This window comes from Lepidothrix coronata, unplaced genomic scaffold (assembly GCF_001604755.1).
Source record: "Lepidothrix coronata isolate B3197 unplaced genomic scaffold, Lepidothrix_coronata-1.0 Scaffold7, whole genome shotgun sequence".
Classification (NCBI taxonomy): domain Eukaryota; kingdom Metazoa; phylum Chordata; class Aves; order Passeriformes; family Pipridae; genus Lepidothrix; species Lepidothrix coronata.
The window spans coordinates 1,476,807-1,498,788 of NW_016690187.1; the positions used below are offsets into that span (position 1 = coordinate 1,476,807).

General features: G+C 38.3%; 2 protein-coding genes and 1 long non-coding RNA gene across 17 annotated transcripts in view; 1 reads left to right on the forward strand and 2 right to left on the reverse strand.

The window, feature by feature from the left end:
• PGAP1 (post-GPI attachment to proteins 1) overlaps nt 1-10,287 on the reverse strand; it is a 36,836-nt gene extending 26,549 nt beyond the window's left edge. The window contains 5 exon segments of the mRNA XM_017836628.1: nt 933-1,093; nt 2,161-2,332; nt 2,951-3,126; nt 5,824-5,977; nt 10,152-10,287. Of these exon segments, the coding sequence (XP_017692117.1) occupies nt 933-1,093; nt 2,161-2,332; nt 2,951-3,126; nt 5,824-5,977; nt 10,152-10,184 (696 nt within the window). The 5' untranslated portion in view covers nt 10,185-10,287.
• On the forward strand, nt 10,080-21,980 carry LOC108508112. Its single transcript, XR_001878318.1, has 3 exons — nt 10,080-10,154; nt 20,434-20,567; nt 21,772-21,980. It is a non-coding gene; the product is annotated as an uncharacterized LOC108508112 (long non-coding RNA).
• ANKRD44 (ankyrin repeat domain 44) overlaps nt 11,205-21,982 on the reverse strand; it is a 137,244-nt gene continuing 126,466 nt past the window's right edge. For 10 of the 15 annotated variants that reach the window (XM_017836579.1, XM_017836551.1, XM_017836532.1 and 7 more), the window contains 4 exons: nt 21,078-21,160; nt 19,830-19,912; nt 18,114-18,205; nt 11,205-15,912 (listed from right to left, as the gene is read on the reverse strand). In XM_017836579.1, coding sequence (XP_017692068.1) covers nt 15,647-15,912; nt 18,114-18,205; nt 19,830-19,912; nt 21,078-21,160 — 524 coding nt within the window. In that variant the 3' untranslated portion in view covers nt 11,205-15,646. The other 5 variants (XM_017836616.1, XM_017836609.1, XM_017836588.1 and 2 more) reach the window with 3 other exon arrangements.

The window sequence follows — 21,982 nt, forward strand, 5'->3', positions numbered from 1 at the left end:
GCTATGAACCATTAATGGGATGAAAAAAAACCCCAAACTGAACAACCACAACACAGCCCCCAAAACAAAACAAAGAACTGGTACCACTACTCATGGAATCTCATGCAACATTCTGGTCACCAACACTCAAGAGAAATGAAAGTAGAGCAGATGCAGAGAATGGTTACTAGGACAAAGGGAATGCAGAGTTAATCTTCTTAGCCTAGGAGGATCTGAGCTGAGACTATTTATAGACAGCTTTCTGCACAACAGACAGGGAGGTAAACACCAAGGGAATGACAACTATTTCAGATAACATTTCAAGATGATGCCAGAACAAATGTGTTAAAAGACTGGCTTGTGCATAAATGGAAGTTAGAAATTACAAATTTTCTCCCTATGCTGAGGGAGAACAGGTAGGGAACAGGTTGATGGAGAGGGGATGGAATGACAAACCTGAATACTTTCTGATGTCTCTTGATTAATTTTGAAAGGATAGATGCCTGCAAAAGCAGAAGACTAGACTTGATGATCCTCTACATCCTTTCTATTCCTAAATTCTTTGAAAAATAATAAATACAAAAAGAAAGCTCCAAGCCAGAGCTCTCTTTCTATAATCAAACAAGAAGTCAACTTCTGTGCTGCACATCTGCCAGTCTCTACACACACATCTCTTGCAAAAATGCAGGGAAATAAAACCTGAGTTCTGAAGCTGAAACAGTGCAAGAAGGTCGTAAGAAGAAATGGTACCAAGTGGTAGATTTATACTACATCAACTATTTATGATCCTATAACCACACACTATCTACTTTGTGTTTTCACGTGTAGTATTTTCATATTTATTTACACTATGCTGCACATAGAGACTGTAATTAGACACCAAAACATGCATTACACAAATGGCTATCTAACATAGCTCCATGCAAAACCAAAAAAATAGTTTGCTTTTTTACCACAACAGATAAGGCACTGTCATGTTGACTCAATCTCGGTAGAAAAGCCAGTCCTGAACGAACTTGGTAATCTCTGAATCCTCCCGCCACAGAAAGGGTAGTTAAATTTCTTAAATCTTGGGCCTTTAGCATCCAATGATTGTTTACGGCTGTATAAAAATCTATAAAATATATTAAAATCAATCACAATTTTCCAATAAGCCTATTTCATACACAAAAAGCGATATAAACATTCAACTAAAAGTTTCCGAACCCTAGAGGATTCTGAGCTCTGATTAGCACTTTTGATTCATATAAGAGAGGAAAATTATTGGTTTAGCCCCAAGGAGGGAGCAGTTAGGAAAGACAGATACACTTTCTATACCAGCTGAACACATACATTGTTAAAGTAGCAAACCACAGATTTATTTGAAGGACAGCCACGGTCCAGAAACACTCAGCAAGGAAGCAGCATTGCATTGAAATCAGTTGTAGGAGGGAGAATTAATACAAGCACAATAAATCAAATCCAGCAGCTAAAGATAATCCATTCCTCTTGGGTGTCACAGACAATAATGAAAATGAATATCTCTTCCCCTTCTCTCGGTACCTACATGTAGCAGCAGAATTATCACTGAGCACATATTTAATCAGTACAGTTTAATCAAATCTAGCTTTTTCAGGAAGTGTATAGTACATGCATAATGATTATTCTTTATGCCACAGTTTTTTAGGTGAGGAGAAAATATGACCTTTTCTGCAAATACATTATATAAAATATAATATTATATCTATATTAGATATTCTTACCCCCAACACCTTTGGGCATGAAAAACACTAAATTTACAAACTTCTACCAAAATTATGCTATTTAGGCAATTACTTTGATAAAGAAAGCCATTACAGAGCTCAAGTTTTAAAAGAGGGGGAAAAAAAGGAAAGAAAAAACATCATGCATTGGGGAGCTTACAAATTTAGTAACATGACCTGCAACTTATTAAAATTACAAATTATCGAGAGCTCCAGGCCTTGCACAGAAACTCAAGTCCACATAATCCATGTAACACAACACTTGACTTTCTTTGAGTATCCTGGTGCTCTCAAACAATTACCTGAGTAACAAAGGAACAGATTAATTACAGTAAACAAAGCAGCACCCATTACTGTTGATTTGCAAGAATCTCACCTATTAGTGTTTGAGAGGAACAACAAAGAAATAAGATGTAGTCAGATAACCTGCAACACTTACCGGTAAGATATCTGTCCAAAGGCATTACAGGTGCAACATGAGGTGTGGCTTGTGTAACCAGGAGGTTTATAAGTTCAGGCTTAAAACTCTTCAGAGTGAGCAAGGCTCTTGCAACAAGACCACCCATGGAATGACCTACTATTGCAACGCTGGTCGGTGCAAATTCTCCATCCTTAAGCAAAGAGCAATCAGACACATCAGAAACTTGTCTGACAACGAACTATGGTTATTAGCTGGAGATTTTTTTCCCCTAAAATTAACTTATGGCCTTTCAAGGATAACATTAACTTGACAAGTTTACAAAATGAGTATAAATTCAGTTTCTATCTCAAAAAATGTGCTTAATTTCAGTTTCAGGCTCAAAAGGAAATACCATGTACCCTGTGTAAACTTAATAAACTTAAGCTTATTTTAATCTCTGAGACTCTTAGGAACAAAGTATACCAAAGAACTTTCCTAGCAAAAACTAGATTTGAGGCAATGCTATATTAATATTTTAATAAGCTAGAGAAAGTTTACATATGTACTAGAAAAAAAGCATACACCGTGTATGGAGGTATTTACTTAGAAACACAATACAGAACCAAACCAAAGCTCTGAGATTGTCACAAGCAATAAGAATCTGTTAAGGAGAAGCAAATCTCTGTTGCATTATTATCACTTTCAATTATCTACACACACTATAAAGTCTTCCTCCCTTATTCATCACTCTTCAGTTTTCCAGCAGAAAAGACACCCAGAATTCCACTCCCAAATGCAAATACATTACTCAGCATATGTCACCACTTACCCTGTACAACTTAAGAATTACTTTTATGCATTCATGCACAAACTTGGTCTGCCGTTGCAGACTACCACCATACAATGCAACCAACTCCTCATTAAAGTTGACACTGAAGAAATTAAAATGGTACTTGAAGTCAACATCTTCTGCTTTTCTAAGTGCAATGGAGCCAAGAGAACGTACTAGAAAAAGAAACCACATGAATTAGAACAGTCTAATAGTCACTGCTTAGCACCATCTTTAGTAGACAAACACATAAATACATAATCTATTGAGAAAAAATGTTTTATTAAATCCACTGTTCATCTCAAGCCCTTTACAAAAGGCATCCAAAAGCAGACAATCTCCTTTGAGCTTACCACTGCCTACAAGGATATTTTATGTCAAATACAAATTTATACAAGGATCAAGGATTGTGTTCCTCCACCCAAGGGCTGTTTTCTCATCTCATTTGTACCTTCTTACTGTACCTTCAGAAGGCAAACTGAGCATTCTTGATTTCAACTGTAGAGGCATTCCTCCTGCTAGGAATTTACGCTTTCCTAAAACTCCTTTGAAGACCATCAACTCTAAGACAACATTCCCAAATAACACCAAAATACATATGGGGGATTGCAAAACCAAACCCTATGTGACACTTTTCCATCTAAAACCTTGAGGGAGAAAATGTTCAGTTTACAAGGTCTTGCTTCTGACCTGTTTCCCCTGTCTAACCCTGGCTGCTATTTAATATAACCTTTCAAGAGCAGAATTGTCCCCAAGTTTCCATGGAGACATGGCAGGATGGGAACAGTAACAGTTGAAAATAAAAATGCATGGTAGGGAAAGACTAAAATAAAAGAGAAAGTCCCAAACACAAGTATATAAAATAACTAATGATTGCCAGAAAGGTGTGCCCAAATCCAGCACACAGGAGCAAGATTCTCCTAGAGTACAACAGACTGAGGGAACTGCAGAACCTTCCTTCTCAGAAAAGTTTGCTACAGAAATTAAGGTATCAAACAAATTTCAGAGAGGCTCTTGAAATGGCACAGTTATATTTATGAAGTACTTTGCACATTCAAGCACCCAAACAGATATTATCACCATGATGAAAATTATAAATCTGATTTGTAGTCCATCTCTATCTATAGCTAATAAGCTATAAGTCCACCTTCAAAATGGTTTGAAAATACCTAAAAAGTATTTAAAAGATCAAGTATCTTATCACAACCTTATATCTTGGAGGTCATGGTAAAGTGGGCTCGGCAGTGCTGGGTTAATGGTTGGACTTGATAATCTGAAAGGCCCTTTCTAACCTAAATGATTTTATGAAAATAACTCCAGCAAAGGTAGCAGCAGCACTTTTGTCTTCATTGCTCAGCAAACATGAATATATTTTAAACTAATATAAAATTGCAATAGCAACACCTTCTCTGCTTATCTAAGTATTGATATTTATCTACAGTATAAAATTGTACTATCTGACAATAAATTCTGAACAAAATAAGAATTTCCATAAATTCCACAATAAAAGAAAAAATATTCTCAGGCACTGATAATTTTTTTTTAACAAGGTTTTGTAAAATGCACATATGACTTATTGCTAGTCTCTCTAACTCAGTTTCTCAAAGAATATATATTTAAATATTTACTAACCTTAAGCAACACACTATATCCGCTCAATGCAGTACTTCTACTCACTGAATTTGTTTATTCTTCAGATACTTCCTTTTGATTCCTAACATGCCTTGAAAGTACCATTCTATTTACTGCCTAGTGATGTACTGTCATGTTTTTAGAGACAGCATTAATTCACAGATTTGCAATACTTGATGCACAATTACAGAAGTCCATATGGCATCTCTCATAACCATTATGTCTGTAATCTTCTTTGGATGGTATTGTGCCTGGAAGTCTGCATGGGTTTTCTAAAAGTACAAGTTGGTAAAATATTTTATGTTGTTATAAGCTAAGCGAGTATGTTCTCAAAAAAAGCAAAACTCTGTAAAGGTTCTCTGAAATGAGGTAATTTAAGTTCAGTGCAAATAGAAGGAAAAGTTATCACAGTAAGATATCAGGGTTCAGAGTATGGTGGTTTTCCCCACATCCATCCGTTTTGCCAACACAGTGAGTGTTACTGTTTTAAAGCTCATTTTAGAGAACAAAAATTACAGTCTGACAAACCCAGCCTGGAAGGAACTGCAGATACCAGAGTAAACCCTGAAACACAAAACTTCACGTTCATCAAATTATTAGCTTTGGTATTCACAATGGAATGAAAAACAAAAATGCTTTCAAACTATTACTTCCTTTCATTTGGAGCCTAGAAGTGTAAGAGGGAATAACCTGAGAAACAAAAGCAGGCTGTATGTAAAGTGAGGTGATGATGTTGAGGAAAAAATACCACTACATACAGAAGCAGGAAATAATGAAGCTACAGGGCAAGCCACAAGATGCTGCTTATTTCTAAAGCATGTAATTCCTTCACATCACAGATGACAGAGGGTTCAGTCTCTTCTAATCAAATTCGGATCTTGTTTTATTTGGCATAAACTGCACAAAACATTGTTCAAATCAAAACCAACTGGATGTTTGCAAACAAAAGTACAGGAAGGGTATGGTGCTGCCATATTACAGCACTGTACTGTTTCTGGCTTTCAAAGGTTAAAGTCTTGCTCCAGAGAAATATTATAGCTTAAACATTTAACTGATTTCAAACAAAAATAATGTATTTGACTGTCTGAAATTAAACATGGACTAACAAGGATACCTATATCATAATAAATCATAATCAATCATTATGACCCTGGCTGATAGTATTTCAAACAGAAAACTAAATAATGCATAAATGTGAGAGCCTTTTTTGTAACATGCTTACAACTTCACAAAACACTTACCTTGTTTGTAACTGCCAGCATTCCCAGGAAGAAAAAGAACTGGAATTCCTGTCAATAAGAGATTTTTGTTTTCTTCAGCGTAGTTCCCTTCCCCATAGAGATAGAGCTCATATGCTGGGTATCGTCTGGCTGTTTTCTTGGGTAATTTTATTTTCTATTGCAAAAGTTAAAAAGAAAACAAATACTTTGTTTATAGTGTTACAAACAAGAAAATACAGTGGCTATAGAGCCATTTAAATGATCTGGCTTATATTTTATGTATGGTTTGAAGTTACAGTCTAAAGAATACAGAATGAAAACTGAGGTTTGCTTTAAAAAAAACTAATTGAAGTATCAAGTATATTGTTCAAGTAGATATTACTGTGCAGAATGAGTGGCTGCAGTTACTCAAAACAGCAATTAACTTTAACTAGCTTTGAAACAAACTGCACATTCATAAAGTAAACCCAGCTTATAATACAGAGGTGGAAAGGAAAAAAAAGTCATGCCAAAGCCCAACCACTTCTCCCAGGACAGCAGAATCTGAGACCAGAAACTGGGGCTTGTGAGTGATCCTCATTATTCCTGCTCTGGAATCCTTTCCGACACAACGTAACTGAGAACGAGGATGTGCTACTGCACCTGATAGGAAACTAAATCTCGAGAACAGGTTTATGTAGGTGACTGTCGGATGACACCTGTTATGTCAGGGGAAATTATGGATACTGTGTGAATTCTCTCAGGTGATTTTTACAGAGATGTCATCTGCAATGGGAGTTTAAACAAGAGTAGTAACCACCTCAATATGGCTCATCAGAAAAAAACAACCCACACTTCAGTGCTTTTCCTGTTTGTTTCATTTTCGGAGTTGGTTTTGTGGCCTAGTGACAAACCACCTGGTTTTATAACAACTCAGGGTCCAATTTACATGTCAGTTGTTATCTTAAAAAGGGCCATGTTTCTTGTATTAATGCCAAGAAGAATACAGCTAACCCCCTAACCTATCACTTAACTTATTCACAGGATTATGATTCCCGAAGAGAAAAGAACAAAATCTCTTTGAACCTGAGGGCTGGGTCAGGATTAATCTTAGACCATTAAGTCATGACTCTTAAGAGTCATGTGACACTGTTTTAAACCAAACACGTAGTAAACAACAAGACATTTAATTAAATCCTGCTTGGAGGAGGTTGGTTGGTTTATAACTCTGAATTTCTAAGATACAGATTTTTAAAATTTTGATAAATGCAAATACACTCGTTCCAACGTTTGATTAATTATGTTACATCCATTGAGAGACAAATAAGACAACAAAAAATAAATGCATTAGGGTGTAATTTACAATTTAAGAAAAAACTTTTGCAGAATAAGGTCAAATCTGAACTCAGTTTTACATCAGAAATCTTTTCTAAAGTCTTTCTTAATTGTTTTCATGAAATAGAAACATCTCTATTTCAAATACTTCATTATTTCTCTCAGCTGCATCTACAACAAAGGTGATTTAGCTTTAACTTCCTGCCCACACACTCTTTCCCTTCCCCTTTTCTTCTGTCTCTCCTCAGCTAAAGACTGTTTTCCTTCTCCCTTAGCCTTCAAATTATTTGACATATTGGTTATTTGCAACCTTTTCTTAGGATGTTTACGATATCTATATTTAAAATTTATATTCTCTATGTATTATTTATAATGTTTTATTTATGTTAATTAATTAATGAAGTAGAAAGAGCGTGTTTCATTCTTTCACTGTGAACAAAAAAGGTTAAGCTTCGTTCAGGGTTTATGTCTTCAGATCATCCTTTCAGTGGTCTTTTTTCCTTTTCTTCATCATCTTGCCTTTCCAACTTCACTGACCTCATTGCCCCATTGTCATTCCTTTGTGCTGCTCCTTTTTCAAAGACTTTCAAAATTATGCAAAAAAAACTTCTTCAGTTTCCATTACTGAACTGAGAGTGCCATCAAGATATGCTTATATGACTTCCTGCCAGATCAAACCAACTGCTCTTCCACAATATCTTCCTGGTTCATTGTCTTTTCAAAAACTTTTACGTAACATAAAATTCACAAGCTGTCCTTCTCTGGGTCAAAAGCAAAAACCCACACACCCCATGAGAACTGTACTACCAAAATACTGGAGGGGGGGGTGTTGGTAAATTACAGTGCTCAAATATTATAAACAAAATGGCAATGCTTAACTCCAAAGGAAAACAGACCTTCATGTTTCATGACTGGATTTAAATTCTGAATTCCCAAGACATGGTTTATGTAATCGGTAGTAGCGAGCTACAGTAACTTTTTACAATGTCAATGCAAGTTTCATTTTTTCACCCTGGTTTCCAAAGAAATTAGGTTTATGTGAAAAAGTCCTCATTACTAACTTCTGAAGCTCTTACCAAGTATAGTTGTACAGGACAAGCACACATTAAATTCAAGTACTCCAGTTCTACAACTCATACAAAAAAAGATCGTTCAGTACAAAAAAGAAAATCTAAAGTGATTCCATTACTTAGCATTAGGCTGACTGTGAGCTAACCCACACTGACAGACACAAAAGAAACGAGACTTCTTTAAGTTTCAAGTAGCTCTTTGTTTTGTAACGTGATACCAGCCCGGAAGCAAGGACAGGTGCCTCCTACCCGAAACTCCTACCCTGTGATTTCCTACCAAAGCCAGCACTATAAAGACAAATCAAACACACAACCGCTCCAACACTAAAGAGGTGCTTGAAAAGTATAATGCCTTAGCAAACCCAAACCAGTTCACAATTTCTCCCCCAGCCCAAGGTACTGTTTTCTACACAGTGAAAGTGATTATTCAGGAAAGAGAAATTCCGGGCGACAACACAGCCAGTGGTGACTTGCATCACCTGCATGGAGCGACTGCTTACCTTTAAGCCTTGCATTCCTTACCAGCACAACAGCTGCCTAAAGATGCTTTGTTTAAGCCCTGACATAATGAGTAAATACAAAAGACACGTGGTGGCTGACAAGAATTTCAGACAACTGCCAATAACGTGACACAGATTTTGCTAGTAACTTTCTGTTGGTTGGCTTCGGATTGAAGCTGAAGTAGGTTTTGGCTGCTAGGAGATCTGAAAACTCGTCGCGCAATATTTAAGTGTTCATAACTGCTTAAACAAATTTGTCCTACAGCATTGACAAAACAACCCTTGTAGCTATACCAAGTTTCTCTTTTGCAGGCTAACGTGACTATGCCAAGGTTAGCAAATGAAGGTTAATAGATCCAAAAATTAACTTCCTGCTTCATTAACAACTTAGGCACTAAAGTTTTGCTTTTAGATCTTCTTTACTATGTAAGCCAGCTTGCAACTTATGTCAGATCAGAGTATTATTTAGAATACTCCATATTTTTTCCAACATAGATAATATTAAATGAATGTTTAGAAGTCAACAAATTATGCTTTTAAATAAGACAGAAAATGCTGTAGTAAGAACTACTATTAGAAAGAGAAACTGTTTTCTAACAACTGCATGCAGCATTAGCAGCAAACCTACAAATAAATATTTACATCCTCCCACTGTTAAGTCAGAATACCATGTCTGGGAAACAGACATGTTCCAGCAGCAGCTCCCTCTCTCAAACTGGTCCCAGGTTTTCAAACAGACTTCTACAAGTCTCTGTTAGCAAAACAAGAGGGACCTCAGAGAGATTTACAACTTCTCCCATACACTGCAGGACATGCCACCTCTGAAGTGCTCACAGTGAGGATTTTGCTCTACTGTTCACTGCCTTGAGAAATACACATATTCAAACCTCCGTTTTGCACTTTTTTTACACATTAATTGCTTCACACCATAAAGTGACGAAGAGGGCCAAGAAGCGCAAGGCTCGGCCTCCTGGGCACTGTCAGTGCTGTGAGTGCTGTCAGAGGAGCTGGCCCAGCCTCTTCCTTTGCCAGCGCTTGGATGAGCTTCTGACGGGTTTCACCTCGTCTACGGGTAACTACAGGCATTTGCAGGTTAGAACGCGGGAAGGTTTTGTACTAGTACGAAACCCCGCTGGTTACAGGTGGGCAGCTCTTCCCACCGGCAGCTCTTCCCACCCGAGGGGCACGGCCACACGACGCGGGCACAGCAGCGCCTGCTGCCAGCGCATGGACCCCTCACCAGCCCGCACTGCCCGCACCCCATTTAGCGCTCGCCGCCCCGCAGGGGCCGCCTCGGCTCGCCAGCGAAGCGCCGAGCTGGGGCAGTTCTCCCTTCCCGCGGGGAGCGCGGCAGGGCTGTGCCTCAGGCTCCGGTTCCTCCCGGCTCCCGGCTCCGGCCGCGGCGGGGCGGACGGCGACGCCCCGGGCGCGGCGGGTCCCACCTGTTACACGCCGCCGCACTTACCAGGTACTCGGGGTACTCGTACATGTAGGTCATGCTGCACCGGTTCTCCTCGTAGAGGAACAGCACGTCCCGCACCCCCAGCAGCACCAGCGCCGCCAGCGCCCCGTAGAAAAGCGCTGCCAGCGCGGGCAGCCGGCGGCCAGCCCGCCCCATGGCGCCCCGCGGAGCGGAGCGCTGCTCTCCGCGGGCTGCCCGCGCACAGGCACGGCGGGGCGGGGCGGGGCGGGAGCGCCACCGCCCGGAGGCGGAGCGGGCGGGCGGGGTCCCCACAACCTGGCCGGCGCCGGGGGCGGCCGCCATGTTGGGGAGGTCGGGCGGGCGCTGGGCTGAGGGGCCCGCCCGCCATGTCGCGGCTCGCGGGGGAGGTGTGTCCGCCATGATGGGGAGGGCGGGTCAGCGCTGCGGCGGCGCCGCTTCGCCGCGGCCGGCCGGGCTGGGGCTCTGAGGGGAGTCCTGCTCTCGTCCCCCTCAGCTCACCTGGCCGAAAGTAAACCCGCACACCCCCGGGCAGGTGGTCCTACGGACCCTACCCTGGTGAGAGTACGAAGCACCCCAGTTCAGTGATAAATGTCCATAAAGCCTCCGGCACTCACGACGCAAAAGGCGTGGTTCATGGTGGTTACTGGTGTTGGTTTTCTTTCCCTTTTTTTATTTTTTTTTGGTGGGGTGGTGTTTGCTTTAATTTAGGTACATTTAACACCTTCGTATCTATCTTTAACTAGCTTTAGGCACACTGCTGCATTTTATTCCCTGTGGAACTGCTGCCCCAGCCCGCTGCAGGGCACACCCAGGACTGCTGGTATTGCTCACCAGGAAAACACAATAGTAAGGCACTTACTAACTGACCCCCCCCCCCCCGAAAAAAAAGTTATTGCTCCTCCCCCCCAATCTACAGAGGAAGCAATACAAAAATCAGCTTCCTAAGGCGTGGAGTATTTACATACCAGGGAAAAGTACAAAGCGCCTACATATATAGTTGCACTTTCATCTTCGCTGCTAAATATTAAGCCTCCCTCTTCACCTCCCCCGTTAAAAGAAACAAAATTTACTCAGTTTTCCAACAGTATTTGTACCATTTTTATTTGTAAAAATAACCATCTGAATGCATTGCAAGAGTAGTTTACAGTTAGGGTTCTTTATTACATTAATACAGCATTCAGTAGTTGAAAAAGTTATTAAACTGTGCTTGAGAAGATTCAGGTTGAATTCCAAGTCATTCACCGAATTAACTTTTTTCCTCATTTCATAAGTAACATTTACCCAAGTCCTTAAACTTCAATTTACAAAAGCAAACAATACCGACAAAACCCCACTGAAACCATCAAACAATATTTTATATTGTTTATTACAAATGTTATGCAAAATATAACACTGGCACCAGATGCGTATCACCATGGTTTGTAAAGATATATTGCACATGCTAAAGCATAAAATATAAGACAAAACCTACAAAACATAAGATATTGGCTTTAATATGTAGATCACTGCATAAGAAACGCATAAAATTACATTTTATACACACACTCAGATTGTCACCAGTTTAAAACGCCCTTTCCTATAACACTGACCTAAGGTTTAATTTTTGTGTAATAAGAAAGCATTTTCAGCACTGCAAAAATTATACATTATTCCTATAGAAATTTAGCATATTAATTTTCATTTCAATGCAGGTAGAACATATGAAAAGAAGAAACACTTTATACATTCAAAGAAGGTCTGAAATGAAAATTTACTGGTAATATATTGCTTTTGTAACACTCAAATGAAAAAAAAAAGACAAGTTTCACAAAACATTTCCATTATACACAAATATAAAAAGGCACTCTAATATTTCTTACATGACTAAGAATAAAAATCACAATTTTTTTTTAAATCATTCTCAAGATACATAACCAAGTTTCTCAACAGTACAATGGATAAACAATTCATTTCATGTGTTTGTTCTAATTCAATAACCTGGCAGTTGTTTACTGCATAAAAGTACCAAACACATTATGGTGCCCTTTTAATAGCGATGAACAGAAATCCCCTGAGCTATTTCACAGCAATTTCAGGCAGTCCGGAGGTTGTAACTCAGTATTTATGAGAGAGACTTGGGACCCCATCCTGCTATGGATTCCACCTGCAGCTGTGGTTAAAATACAGGATGAAACGATCCTGCTAATACACCTGGGTAGGCAGCTGCCCCTCCCCAAATACCCTTTGCTTGGTGCAGACACAAAAGTTGTCCATGTACTATAAATTGCAGGATCCAGGGTTAAGTGCAACAATTATGTATGATTACTCTTGTAAAAAAAGTCCACAGAAAGGCAAGGAGATTATTTACAAGAGTAAAATTACTCCCATGCTTAAATACCTGCCCTAAATTACACATATGTTTCTACATGTGATAAATTACAGATTAATGTACTAGCATACATAAAAAAAAAAAAGGGATTCCGGTGACTCACGTGAGACGTGGGACAGGCCAACACTGAGAACTTCCAAGTGTCTCGCTCATGGCAGATTTCCTCCTCAATACAGCACACAAAACACATTTGCAATGCCCTTAAGGGGCGAACACAGCATATGTTCCAATGATTTTTGGAATACTGCATACTGACAGCACTGTTAGTTCATAGAAGTATTTAATGGGGAAAGGTTAGATTTGGTTCCTAGAAGGATCAGCATAATTCACCTCTGCTTCTGGGATGCTGTGTCCATCACTAAGAGGCAGGAGCTGTTGCACTACACGATCACCAGAGTTATGAGGTATTGCAAAGAGAAGTAATTTCCCTAACTCTGTCTGGTAGCAAGTAAAAATACTGAAACTTTTTAAATTGCTGCTTAAAATAATGTAAGAACTCTTTGTAAGGAGTGCTGGTTTCCTCCTAATGAAGTAATTTCATGTACAATGGGATAACTTTCCGTATTTCAGGGTAAGACATGGCTAATCTTGCCAAGGAGCCTCCCTACCTTTCTGCTTAAAATAAGAATCCTGCTGTTAGACAAGTGGCAACTATTTCCCATTTGTTTGTTTTCAGTGCCATCATTCCACATAAGAATCCAAAATTTGGGACTCCTATTTATTTTGGAACAAGCACCACTGAAAAGTTTAATGATTGATCTCTCCTCTTATTTTCAGTGCTTAAAGTAAGGTGGTTATTGCTATTCTGCAACTTTAAAAAGGAAAACTGTTGAGAAAAATCAGTCATTAAAATGTTATTTTGTGCTATTTCTGAGGAGAAAACCAGGGTTTCAGGTGATCTGACATTCTACTGCAGAAACTAGTAGATAGTGAAAGAGACACTATCCCTTATGATTTTTTTTGTTGTAAACTTTGGTAAATTGTTAACGTTCGAGGAAAAATATTTAATTTCCGCAAGACGAAATAAAATTAATACATAAATTTTCTTTCCTAATTAAGGAACTGAAATCCGCCAATAGATTTTTAACAATTAAGCAGAATGTGGCTAAAAATATCGCAACCAAAGTAAAAGTCCTTCCTTTTCATTTCCACTGCCAAAAGCAAGCACCAAGGAAGCTCATCTCACTTTCCCAGCACAGACTGGGCCTGCAGACAACCTGAGCGTGAATCACAGGAATGCTAACACCTTGGCTCCATGCTGTGCTACCTTTTCCCCTCTACTGCAGCTCTACAGTGTTTTCTCACCTCTCTGGCAAGGGGCTGGATCCCTTTCTTACGCTCTTTAAACAGGGGAAGGTGTTTTGCTTTCTGCTTTTTACCAACAAAGCCTGTGGACCCCAACCTTTGCATTCCACACAAGAAGATGGGCGCTCTCCCAAAGTGCATCCACTCTTCCTTTTGCTACTCAGGCCATCACTCTTGTACAGATTCACATTTTGTTTCACACCGTGCCAAACAGTATGCATAAATGCTAACTAGGAGAACAAGCCATAGTTATTTTTCCTGGGCATTTGTTTCATTTCAAATAAATAGAAAAACATTTACATTAAAAGTATATGAACATATTTTTTAGTCTGGAAAAAAAACCCACCTGTGGTCAACACATCAGTTAAAAATGTCAACTTGAAACCTGCGTCATAAAATGTAAAATTCACTCAAGACTACTAATTACCTCAAAAGTTTATATTTTTATGGTTTAGGAAAAAATACTTCATTATGTCACTCACATTTGAAGAAAAAAATAAAAGTAGCAAAGTCTTCAATTTAATTACTGAAGCATTTTGGTCCTCTTGGTACAGCTGGTTAGTTCAGGATAACTTTTTGTTTGGGTTTTTTTGTTTTTGTTTACAAAGTCTCATTCTTCCTTTTGTACATCTGTTGCAGAGGAGGGTTGTGGTCCATTTGACCTAGAAACTTTGGCAGAAGGAGTAAACATATTCACAAAGTTGACACTGCTTTAAAAGCTGGTGACAATAGGCTTTTTAACATGTTATCTCTGATCCCCTGCACAGTACACTGCTATGTTTTCTGGTGTTTGGTATTTCAACTTTTGGTGTTATGCTTTCATTGCTTTACCTTTGCTCTGTTTATCCAAACACTGGCAAAAGTATTTTAAGAGTTGATGCTGTTTACAGTAAAAATAAGTTATTTAACCATAGAAAAGGAACAAAAAATCCATTTAAGTTGGCAAGTCATTATAAACTTTTACATACACTTTTGTCTACACTTGATTTCTCCCCCCTCCCCTTTTTTTTCTGATACTGGAATCATGATTAATGGCTCAGGTGACAGAAACGTCTAATGACCCTAATTCTGTAGTGCAAATAAACCATACACGTTTGTGCTGAATTGAAAAAAAATAAGGGTCAAGTGATTTTCATTTTACACAAGTGGTGTCCATGGGAAAATATGGTGAGATGAGTAGAATTTGGCCTTAAGAGTTAACAACTATATTTTTTAATTGTGTGCTGCAACTAAGAACTGTAAAAAGTGCCTTCTGTATGTTTAAGTGCTTAATACAGGTAGAATGTAAAAGGTTTCATTTCCTGTAGAAAAGTAATACAGGCAGTTTTAAGATTACAAGTTTACCTTTGGTTTTTATAAAAAAAAATTATCTAATTAACAGAGCCCCTGGAAGCAGGAAACGGACAAACGTAGGAAGGGGGTGATGCTCTAATCTTTGAAGGCTACGCTGGAAATATGTTTGTGTACTAAAGGTACAGCTAAAACATGAAAGAATTCTTCACAAACAGTTCCCTGTTTATTTGTGCTGTCAAAAAGAAAAAAAGGCATTTTCTCTTTTTCTACTTAAAATAAGAGGTAGAGACTTTCCACAGGGGCACTTTGGACCTAAAGAAAACATCAGGAAACTGAAAAGCTGCAGAACACTAACGGGAATATGTTCCAGTAAATCCCTCTAATTTTTTTAGTTGAAGGCTTGATTCTCATCAACACTACAAATCTTTCAATACCTACTTGTCAAGAATAATAGTTAAGAATATAGTTGTGAGATTTAAGCTTTTTAAAAAGACAAAAAATAAAGCTGAAATTAAATAATAATGAAAAGAAGTTTTTGAATACCAATGAGTCAAAATGTTTCAGAATCCGAATCATTTTCATTGTACCCATCCTCTGTTCCTATGTTATTACTCAAGGGCTTATTGTAAGAGTTAATGCTACCCATACTGGAGCCATCGCAGAGATGTGTCCTGCCCAAATTGTCTTTTTTAAAACAAACGAAGTTGAAAGCCGTCACTGAACTGGAAGGAGAAAAAGGCATCATGGTAGCCAAAATGAGTGCCAGGCAGTCAGCCACGTCTTTGTTAGGAGCACAAGCCAGGGCTGGCGTATGACCTGGGCACAAACGCAGACAAGGCAATGGTTAGTACTGAGGTACCGGGGGCAGCACCGAGCATTCCTCAGATACATCTCTAGGGACACCGGAGCGGGAGATGTATGACCGGTTACAGTCATGCCAGGCAACAGGGGTGTTACTCATTTCACATTAGACATGCTGGGAACATACACACTCTGGGGGGCATTTAAATCACCGTGACCACAACAAGCACTATTTTTTTAAAACCAGGCAGCAAACAGACTTCACGATTTGAATAAAAGCACTTGCTAAACACAATTCTACAGCACGGACAGTATGGTGAATACAGAACACGGGGGGTACAGCAACAGGGACAGAAACTGGCTTCAGTTTCTGTGCGTATGAATGAGTCTCATTCTGAGAGCAACGACTTCCGTTCGAACATAAAAGACATTGGTTTAAAAATATTTGGATTTAATAAGCAAATGATTTTAAAGACTGATCAGCTGAGTATCTACTCAACTCGGAGAGTAGTTTATTTAGGAATTAAGTTATAAAAGAACTAGACCAGTGCACAGGGTACATGGATAGCAGGTATGACTACATGGATGTTTAGTTACCCAAATTTCCATTGTGTTAGAAGAATTAATTGCTGTATTCAGCAAGCATGGCATTTAAAATACATGACACTTTAAATACAAAGCTAATATAATTTCAATGTCAGTAAACTGAAGGACTGGGGAACTATTAGACGCTTGTCTTCACTGCAGTTTAACTTGGCTCCTGTCCAAGTGCTGCCCCTAAAGCAGTTCTTCACTTACCCGAAACTTGGAAGCCACTGTGCTCATTACACTTGCTGTCTGTACATTTTACAGGCTACTGTGCAGTACTCCAGCACTTTCCAACAAATCCTCCTTTATGGTCAGAGCTGACAAATTCTTTGGCAGCTGGCTAAATCTTAAGTGCTGCAGCACGAGTATTCTGAGGCAGTGACCATTACTGGTACCTGCTGCTTCAAGAGCGCCTGAAGCATACATGAATTTGGTGGGAAAACATGAGTACTGTTCTGTGCACAGTTAAGCACTGACTGCAGTCAATGCATTTCTTCTTCCACTGAGTTCCAAGCATTAATATTCTTCAGAGCCGTACTTACACAAAGATTGTACTTAAATGTTTCTGTTTTAAACTGTGTAAAATGGCTCTGTTTTAAACTTGTTCCTAGAAACAACTACAATTAGAAAAACTAAATGTGTATAAAATTTAAACTTCATTTTCATTTGTTACCTACATACAAATTAGCTGGATCTGTATGTACACTTTTAAGGATAAAACCTGTTATTAGAACCTAGCCTGGTTGCTTTTTCTGTTCCCTATCTCTACAATGAGGTTGGGGTAAGATGGCTTCAGTGGAACTCATTCATGCAAGTATAGCTAGGTGGCATTTAGTTTATAGTAAACACTCACCACTCAGTTCTTTTCATCCATAGATTTCAAATGTCTTGCAATGATAGGTGAGTATTATTATTGTTACTTTACAGATATGGAAAGATGGAGGTACCAAATTGTTACATTAATGACATTAAGTTAGTATTGTAAGAAAGAACAACTTATTTCAGGAAGATATTTTTTAAAATTATAATTTTAGACTCACATCTCTCTATAGGCTATATAATATTTAGGGAAGGACTTCACTGAAGTCTGAAACAAAATTATTAAATTCATTAACTAATCATGTATTTTATGAGCGACAGTAATTTAATTGCATCTTGGATTAGGTCAGATAAATGGCAAGCACAAGGTTTGATCTCAGAATGAACTGGGACACACTCAAACATATGTTGATGGTTTTCTTCCTACCCATTAAAACATGCGCTGATTGAATGCATAATCCTTAATTCTTCTGCAAGGCGTCAGAATTATCCGGTGCCACTTGCATGTTTAGGAAATTCAAGTTACCACTGCACTCAAGCATTAAAAAAGACTAGCTGTTGACAGTACATGCAAAATGAACAGTAAAAGGGACCACTGTGATGTTTAGAATACATTTTTATATTAAAGAAAAATAAATAGTATCTTTTTTATGTTTTTAAATAGGTACTCACACAACTCATTGTCTGTTCTTGGAAGGATAAAAGCATCAATGAAGTCTATCATCACCTTTTAAGTCTATTGCTTCGGTCTGTTGTAAAATTACCTGTTGGGTCCTACTGAAGACTGTCAAAGTATATTATTTACTTACCATTTTCATCTACTGCTAGGACACATGCCCCTTTGGCCAGCAATTCTTCAACCACCATCTTTAAGCCGTTTCGTGCAGCAATATGGAGAGGTCTACAGAAACATAACAACTAAATTCAAGTTCAGTTTAAAACAGATTTTCTAAACAAATTTAGGTAATGCTTAAAGCATACCCAGCATCTGAATGTTTTCCTTCCTGGGATCATTAGAATTATACTGTAGACACTAAATTATATTGCAGCCTTTGAAATAATCATCTTATACCATATCTATAAAACATATGTGCAAGCACACAAAGATGGCCAAAGTCTAAAGCCTTTCTTTAAAAAGTTCATATTTTTGCACTGTTTGCAGCACACAATTGACATTTAAAAGGAAAATGAATCTAAGGCTGAAGAAATGCCTGTGTCCCATCCCTAATTCTGGCTACTACAGACTGTTCAGAATCATTGTATTGCCTTTTTATCCTTGAATATTCGATCGCTAATCTCTGTTATTGCAGAGCAGCTGGAAATTAAAAATAACCACTGGTTTTCTCCTTTTCTGGCCCAACACCCAGTGCTCCTGTCTGGGGACATTAACGGGACAGGAAAAACATTTTCATATTGGAAGAGGGTAAAACGGGCTAAGACAGAATGAATTCTTCTGCAAGCATGAGATCATCTGCCACCTGAACTTGAAATAGAGAATGAAATAAAATATTAGCTATTTAGCTATGAAGGTGTGACTTTGCAAAATGTAAAACTGCTTAAAAGTCTCTGACCGAACTGTGGGCAATTGAGATAAAAAGCTTAGAGAATGGGGAAGGCTTTTTAGCACGTAGAGAGGGGTGGGGAACCTGAAACTGTTTGAAGTGATAAAACTTTACGTAACTACTCTATAATGGTAAGAATAGGAGGTAAAACTAAGTGTCTATTTAGATAAAACAAACTGCAAAGGAGTGTATACGTATAACCTGTAACTGCTTGAAGTGATAAAACTTTACGTAACTACTCCATAATGGTAAGAATAGGAGGTAAAACTAGATGTCTATTTAGATAAGAAAGACTGCAAAAAGAGTGTGTGTAAAGATAATTTTGAGCTTGCTACTTTCAAACTGTATAAAAGGCTATGTTATTTCTTGGCTCGGCAGAGTGCACTGGGGAGAACACCTGCCCCTTTGCATTCCCCAGCCGTAATAAAAGTGCTTTTTCAGATTGGAAGAGGTTTCTTTGAATCAAACTCCCTGTTGAATCTCCTACAGTGAGATTCCCCCGTGCAGGTCAAACAGCTGCAGCTGATAATGTGTGCTATGGACAGGAGTTATACATACAGTATCACCTAAAAAACTCTCTGGAAATTAAATGTACCACTTTAAGTTTAAATAAGTCTAAATAAATTATTTCAATTTAAGGTGAAGCTCAAAAAGCTAAAAAAAGTCAGATTACAAAATGTCTATTAATCACATTCACGTGATTAATAGACATTTTGATATAGTCATCAAATAAATTACTTCATATAATTTTTTCCACCAGATCATGTATAGAATTGACATCAATGGAATCAAAATTAAAAGAGAAAATGCAATACAGTTCTGGTCTTTTTTAAGAGAATGAATTCAAAAAGATTAGAAATTAACTTTACTGTTCTATGAAAAAATCTGAGATGTGAATTTGAAATGCTAAATTGGAATCTTGTGGTAAATCAACTGAACTTGAGAGGATTAGGCTATACTTACGTCTGCAATGCATTATTTTTTGCATTAATAAGGCTCTGTTCTTGTATCTTGTCAAGTATTAACAAGGCACATTTTTCATGACCCTGTAATCAGGGAAAAAACCCAATAGTGTTAATTCACTGAGGATTTTGAAATTGAGGCAAAAGAAATGTTACATAATAAAATGTTACATAATAAAAGTGAAATTTAATAACTCAATCTGAAATACAAAACATGCTGCTCAGTAAGATTGTGTAGAAGGTGAACTATAGGAGCCTTAAAATACTATTTTTGAACCGCCACGGCTGGGATGTTTTAGCACATTCAGAAAATTACACATTCACCTGTCTTTCAACACTTCATTCATTAAATATGAATTCATTTCCTCAGCTTTCAGAGAGTACTGCTGTTTCTCTTGAGAGAGCATTCAGTGGATAATTTATCAGAACTATCTAGTGACATAGAATGGTTTCATCTCAGGAAGCAGTAATGCGCTTTCTGAGTCTTTAAATGCCTTTCTGTATTATTAATAAGCTACTACAAAACCCCGTCACTGTGATAGAGTTCTAACAATGAATCTTTGGGAATAACACTGATCCAGGCCTTATTTCTGATCTTGTTTCAGCACAGCAAGTTGCAGATGCTGAGCCTACAGTCCTGGCAGGTGGAACCTTGGCCTGAAGGACCTTGAGAATTCAGCAAGGCTCATGTGTCTCCAGAAACTGGAATAATACAATCAAACTGGAATCCAGTCTGTGGGTAGGAGCAAAAGAAAAGGCCCAGGAGAGGGAATCCTGTGGGCATTTTTTCTTGCAGAAACAGCAGTAGCAATTGGAATTAAGAGAAGGAGGGGATAGGAATAGACACCACCACCAATCTAATCAATGCCTCTGGTTTTACTGCTACTCTGTCAAGGGAAAATTTTGGGTTCCTTCCACAGAAATTGGAGAATAAGAAAAAATACTTTTATTTTTATTTTGCTACCAAACCTGTTAAGCTATTTTACATTGAGGTTATCTGGTAAAATCTTAAAGGGTTTCCTTTACTTCTCTAAGTGTCACTTGCTTATGTTTCAGTTGCTGTAAGAGGTAACCCTGTTTCTCCCAAACTTCGAAACAGACTTAAGAAAAAGCTTGGAACAAGTTCCCTTTCTCATTACAAGTTTGGCCACCACATTTCCATTGCAGAAAAAAACTTGGGAGCATAAACACAAATATACATTCACACAGATCGTGATGAGCAAAAAGCATTGAGAGGTCTTCAACTTACTTTACTGCTAGCCAAGTGCAAAGATGTATTTGACTCCTTATCTTTTAATGTCAGGTCAGCCTTGGCAATGTTCACCAAAAAGTCTGAGGTACGGAGTAGAAATCAATGAACAAACCCAATGGGCAGACAAACATGTCAAAACAGAGGAAAAAACATTACTGTTTCAATATATGTGTGCATACACACTAATCAATTAAGCTTTATAACATGGAGTGAAATTAGTGAATGAGAACAGACTAATCTTGTGCAGTAACTCAGCAAGCAGAGTCAGAGCTAACAGCTTATTCATTGTGCCCCAAACTGTCGAACTTATATTAATTTTAATTTATTTATGAACTTCCCTATCTGCAGATTAGCAAGTTTTGCCTGAGTCACCTTCTCCTGAGAACAACTGTGAATCCTGCTCTGAGAGGACTAAGTGGATATAAAGAATTTGGGGTGCAGCCTGTGCTGTTGAGGCTAGAGAAAAGGGAATACTCCAAAGACCATAGGTCCCAAATCTGTATGCCTATAGCACATAGTCTAGCCTGGGAAAAGCAGCTGCTGATAGCTGCCATTTCAAGAGCAGGACTTCCTATAATAGAGGACAGAAAAAGGTTACACAATCCTTTTCACACAGGCAGCTTTACTGCTCTATAAAATCAAGGAAGTAAACAGGAGAATAGAATTACTACTCCCCTTGTTCTCTTTACAGTGTGATCTTGGGAGGAAATAAGACTCAAATTTGTTACTGCAAATGTTCACCAAGGCTGCTGAGAAGAAAAAGTACTTTTTTACAGGTGTAAAGTTAGCTTCATACAGAAGCATATTAATTTATTTTCCTCTCTTAGTTTTCACGGGATAAAAAGGATGACTCATTTGGGATAGTAACTGCGGTAGCACTCTCCCTTCAGCACTAAGAGAGG